The 5,536-nt window shown below is 46.3% G+C and overlaps 1 protein-coding gene across 1 annotated transcript; it reads left to right on the top strand.

Moving 5' to 3' along the window:
- LOC117643336 (amyloid beta A4 precursor protein-binding family B member 1-interacting protein-like) lies at window positions 1–2,620 on the top strand. Its single transcript, XM_034382182.1, has 4 exons — window positions 1–141; window positions 1,623–1,835; window positions 2,088–2,420; window positions 2,501–2,620. Exons 1-4 carry the CDS (start codon window positions 1–3, stop codon window positions 2,618–2,620), a joined length of 807 nt encoding a protein of 268 aa, XP_034238073.1.
- The last annotated feature ends 2,916 nt before the right edge of the window (window positions 2,621–5,536 follow it).

Here is a 5,536-nt window from a genome sequence, read left to right as displayed (position 1 = left end):
ATGAGTCGCTGCTTCTACTCCCGTGAAGTCTGGAAGGGACGTGTCCTGGACGGCACGTCGTCGTCGGAGTCGTCAGACTCGGCCCACGACCAGGACGTCGACGTCATACAGCTCGACGTGTTGGCTGAGGACCTCATGATGGTGAGTAGAGTGCGTGATTCTCGTTGTGGCGAAGCTCTGTCTGTTTGTCCTCCCGGTGCGATAACCTCGCTCGGTAGGATTTTTCTAAGGCGGAAGCTATACCCGATTTCGTACCGGTGCGAGGCCGTTCGACTCTCTGTAGAGCCGTGGCGTTTCCTCGCACCGTATTTTCTTATTCAAATCGGTAACCTCCAAAATTTATTTTCCCTTCCAGCTCTGTTGAGTGTAGTGTTCGTTCAAACCGCGTCATGTTTTATTTTGTCTGCCTCGCCCGTGCCACGCTACGCCGTGCCGGGCAGGCTGTGTCCGTTACGTTCAAACCGCGTCTTGTTTTAACTTGTCGTTGGCCGCCGGCCGGCGTGTCCGTTTGTCCGGCGCGCGCTTCTCGGAATCGCGCCACGCCACGCCGTGCCATGGCTGGCTGTGCTGCACCGCGCCGCGCAGTAGATTGTGTCCTAACGTCTCGTTCTTGATCTCCGTCATGCTCCCCGTGTCCCCCGCCTCGTTTGAGGCGTTTCCGCGAGCGTGGGAAACCTTTCCCGCCGGCGGCCGGGGCGCAGTCAGCTGACTGCCGCGCCGACTCGCTCTCTCTCGCACCTAAGGCTGGCTGTCGGCTTGCCGCGCCGCCCCTCCCCTACAGTGTACTGTGCTGTGCTCTGCAGCACCGGGCCGGGTCAGGGTTCGAATCCCAGTCGTGTCTCGCCGTCGCGCTCGGTATAGTTAGTCTTCCTGGTGAGGTATTGTTCGTCCATGTGGGTGGGTGGGAGTGACGCTGCCATGGAGGCCCCGTCAACGTCTGTGTAAGTCAGCTGCCTTGCGCAGCTCAACAGTGCTTGCTTGCTTGCTTCTGAAATTCTCGCTAAAGCATGTGTTTTGCTTTCTTGAAGTTTTTGAAGCTTTCCCTCATGCTGTATGTTTCCACGTGTATTCAGTGCTAAAGAAATGTGAATACAATCGGAATCGTACATCGTGATTTCGCACGCCGATATCTGCGGTTCCACTGAGAACGGCCGGTAATGGCATGTGATTTTCTTTGTGTTTTGCCTTGAAAACTAATCGATTCTTTACCCTTAATGGTTTCAGTCCTCATCTTGTGAAGATGAGAGTGAGAGTGCGCAGCACCCCTGGGAGGTCCAGCAGGTTACGACTCCGCCCTCCCCGTCGCATGTACCCGCACCACCTGCTTCATGGCTGCCGCCCCTCCCCACCGGCACTCCACCTGCTTCATGGCTGCCACCCCTCCCCACCGGCACCCCTCCACCGGCTGCACCTCTCCCAGAGCTGCCCCTGCGCCCGGGCACCCCGAGGGACGAGCCGGCTGTAAGTGCTTTTACACCCTATATTTTCGATGTACTTTTCTCGCCGTTGTCAAGTCACGTTCCGTTAACTGCACTTTTGATTCACCGAAACTGCAAGTAATGGATCGTGTGACGAAAGGGTTGGAACTTGTTACTAACTGCATCGAATTTGTTCTGTTTCAGGAGGATCCTGACAAGGAGAATAGGGCGCCGTCCCCCTGGGAGGAGGAGGAGAAGGCCCAGGTTTCACCCCCATGTGAGGCTCTTGACTTCATGCACGCGTGGCTGGAGCAGTGTCGGATGCCGCCGCCGCCGCCACGCGATCCGGGGCCAGGAGGACCGGCTGTGGCACGCAAAGTGCCGATTAAACCGCTCGCCCCGTACAAGGACGATAAGGTGAGTATCTGCATGTTTGTTTTTTGTTTTTTTTTTCCCCTCCCTCGCTCCTTTTTTACGCTAGTTTTCGAAAATTTCAGTCGGTCCTTTTACCGCCGCCGTCGCCCCCTCCACCCCCTCAGCCCGAGCCTCTGCCTCAATTTCCTGACGGGGTGGCGCCTGGTGGTTCATGTGCTGTAAGCACTTTTTTCCCCTCACGTGCATGTACCACGTCAATGTGTCTAACCATGTTTTTTGTTCATCTGTTCATAGGTCCCAACACCATGGGTGGGGGCAAACGCCCAGGACCCCCTCGGGCTGTTAACGCCTGTGCCCACTAAGAGTAGCACTCCTCGCCGTAAATCATCATCAGTATGCACGCAGACGCCAGTACGTCGAACGAAGGAGAAGTCGACTCAGACTACTGGACCTGCTACTTCAGCTGCTGTCAGCCTTCCCTCTGCTACTTCAACTGCTGCCAGTCCGCCTGTCAACCTTCCCTCTGTGGTGCCATTGATGTCAGTCCGTCGGCCTGCGTTAGTCGTTCCCCCCAGGCGCATCAGAGTGATGCCCCCTTCCCCTTCGTCTATGCCGCGTGTTCGTGAGGTGTGTACTCTATTTTCCCTACTTTCGTGTATGACCATTTTTTTTTCAGTGTCTAATCACAGATGAAAATTTTGTTGTAGACTGTCCCAGTACCCTACCCTCACCATTGGCCGCGCAGGGCTTGGCCTAGATATTACTCAGTGCGGGGGCCGAGACCTGGGTCCTACTGGACCGTACTGGACCAGCCGTGGGCCAGTTGAAGACCAATTCTAATTTTCTTCCTCACCCAGAAAATCGTCCTCTAGATTTTAGTGGAATTTACTAACGATTAGATGACATTCCTCTATAATACGAACCGAAAGGATCCTCTGAAGAATAGAGTGAAATCCTCTAATCGGACTGATTAGTGGATCACTCTAATGTTTAGTACATTAATCCTCTAATTACCAGTATAAAATCAACTAAATGTTAGTGTATTGTATTCTAATCAACAATTCTGGGAGGGATAAATATGGCTGCGAAAAAGGAAATGGAGCAAATATGAACAGTAATAAAAGTTTATTCAAGCAAACAATTGGCACATTCCTTTTTTACAAATGATTTACAAAATACTTGGCATGTAGGTCACTTGGCAAAACATATACACTTCAAAATGTATCTTTGTTGAAATATTACTCTTGTCAGGTCTCGACAACTTTTGGTTCCTCGCAAGGAGAATTTTTGGCCAACGACTAAATTTGTTTCGTAAACTTCAATAACTCAGAAACTAATGGGGGTTGGGTGCCCTAACTTTGGGTTTAAGTTAATCTTATAGTAAGCAACTAGAAACCAAAATACAATAAGGATGCCACAATTATTTTGGAAGATGTTTCACTTTTTTTTCACTTCACAGTAACCTTAACCTGAGTCAACGACAAAGGTTTGGGTCAGACATGAATCAACGACAAACATTTTGATCTTACCTGAGTCAACGACAAAGGTTTGAGCCAAACTTGAATCAACGACAAATATTTTGGTTTCACTTGTGCCAACAACAAAAGTTTTGGTCAAACTTGAGCTAACGACAAATATTATGATCAATTTTGAGTCAACGACAAAAGTTAGGAAAGGAAACGTCAAATGATTAGGTCACAAATATTGTGATCAAATGTTTAGAAAGCAATCAACAAATGAAGAGGTCAAACTTGAGTCAACGACAAATGTTTGAGTCAACATTGTGTTAGCTGAACAAATTATTTTGAAGTCAAATAACCTAGGTAACAGTTTCACTTTGTTTGGTATGGTGCAGCTGAAGTAAGATGCAGCTCATGGTGGAAGGTCCAACTCTTGTCAGAAAAACTGGAACAAAATAAAAATAAAATACAATGAAGGTACATTGCTTTAAAATAAGAGGTGCCACAAGATTAATTTGTTTTTGTAGTAAAAGTCAAAAACATTAAATGCTTTAATAGGTTTTGGTGAAATTATTATATTTTCCAAAGTGAGTTCCACTATGAATCAACCAATTATTGAGTATTCTCCAAATCTGAATCCTTACCACGTCAGGTTGTTGTTGTTGGAGTTGTCTTCTAAACGTACATCCAACGACAAAGTAACCGTACAGGTTATGTTAGGTACTCAATATGTGCAAGAAGAGAAAGACTACTGGTACATTATTCAAACCCAAATATGTTCAGACGCAACTATAAAAGAGTACCCTTACGTGGAAAGTTTATTTCATGTCTAAAAGCAAAAGGAATTCGTAGTTCCTAGGAAGGCAGCCTCCAAGCAACCGGTCCGGAGGGCCGCAATCCTCCACTTTTCTAGCCTCAGCAGGGTTTGATAAAATAACTTACGCTTCTCATGTAAATGTCACTTACCACTTGGCCTCCGGCAGATGGCGAACTTGATGTTTTGAAGTTAGTGCCCTCACGAAACACTCACAGTTTCATCAATTTTCTTTTCCCAGCCTGACCATGGCCTAAACAAGACAGACCGAGTCCCTTCAAAATAGCGGATGGCCCATGGCCACCAACATGGCGACGAAAATCCCTGCACATATCATACCATGCTTAAAAACTCCTGGCACTAGATGTTATGTCAAAATAAACAACGCAAATACATTTGAAAGAAAACAGAATAACTGAAAATAGTTAAATAAATGGATAAATTCGTGTCGGATACATCACTTCTTCTTTTCTTAGGTTGGTAACGCGAAACTTTTAGAGGAAATGTTTAGAGGAAATTCCGTTAAAAGGTTGTTTAGAACATGTACTAAACTTTAGTATGCCGATTAGTGGATGGGATAAGATGACAATAGCGTTTTAGCAAATCCTCTTATCTTCAGAATGATGTTAAGAGGATTATTTAGAGGATTGCATTAGAAGATTATTGTACTAAAATCTAGAGGACGATTTTCTGGGTGCTTGGGCCTGTTGAAGCCCATTAACCTTTTTTGATTCTTGATCTTCTCGTAAAACTTTTTGTCTTAATTTTTTTTTGAGATGTTGTTTAATTTTCTTATTAAACTTTTTTTGGATGAGATCTTCTTCTTCTCGTAAAATTTTGGAGATGTTGTTTAATATACGCTTTTATTAAAGAAATCTTTCATTCTAAACAGTGTCTTGTGTTTCCTTTCCTCACTTCCTTTCCGCAACTTTTCTATCGAGTCACCTTTATGAGACAGAACTTCTCTACGAGTTAACTTTCTTTGAGTCAAACCTACTCTTGATTTCAAATTCATTTTCTTATTCGCTTACTGCACAACTTTTTCTGATTCAACTTTTCGACTCTGCTTGACACACTTGAAGCTTTTCCGAAATAGAGTTACGAGTCAACTGATTGAAATAATTTGAGCTACGCTTCCATTCTCTAACAGTACACTTAAGTTCAACTGAGATGAGCAAAAAAGACAGTGAGAATACCAAACTTCTTTGCCCTGTACTTGGCTTGAAACTTCTGAACTTCTTGCACTCCTGGTATGTGAGTGAGAGAGTGAGAGTGTGTGAGTGTGTGTGTGAGTGAGTGGGTGTGTGTGTGTGTGTGTGTGTGTGTGTGTGTGTAGCGAGAGGGAGGAACATAGACACCCTCTGGCCTGGGGGCGCCTTGTGGCAGACCCGCCACACAGTGGTGTGCGAAGGGTTGCCTACCCTCAACTCGGCAGGCGCTCCACCGCGCGTCATTGTCTCCAGCTCTGA

Source organism: Thrips palmi, unplaced genomic scaffold, assembly GCF_012932325.1.
Source record: "Thrips palmi isolate BJ-2018 unplaced genomic scaffold, TpBJ-2018v1 HiC_scaffold_17, whole genome shotgun sequence".
Classification (NCBI taxonomy): Eukaryota; Metazoa; Arthropoda; class Insecta; order Thysanoptera; family Thripidae; genus Thrips; species Thrips palmi.
This window is presented reverse-complemented; position numbering and strand designations above follow the sequence as displayed.

Excerpts from the sequence above, each read along its gene's own strand:
- LOC117643336 (XM_034382182.1), top strand. The coding sequence starts at position 1 with ATGAGTCGCTGCTTCTACTCCCGTGAAGTCTGGAAGGGACGTGTCCTG. Across the intron at positions 142-1,622 it reads TGGCTGAGGACCTCATGATG|GAGGATCCTGACAAGGAGAA; the intron begins GTGAGTAGAGTG and ends GTTCTGTTTCAG. Across the intron at positions 2,421-2,500 it reads CTATGCCGCGTGTTCGTGAG|ACTGTCCCAGTACCCTACCC; the intron begins GTGTGTACTCTA and ends ATTTTGTTGTAG.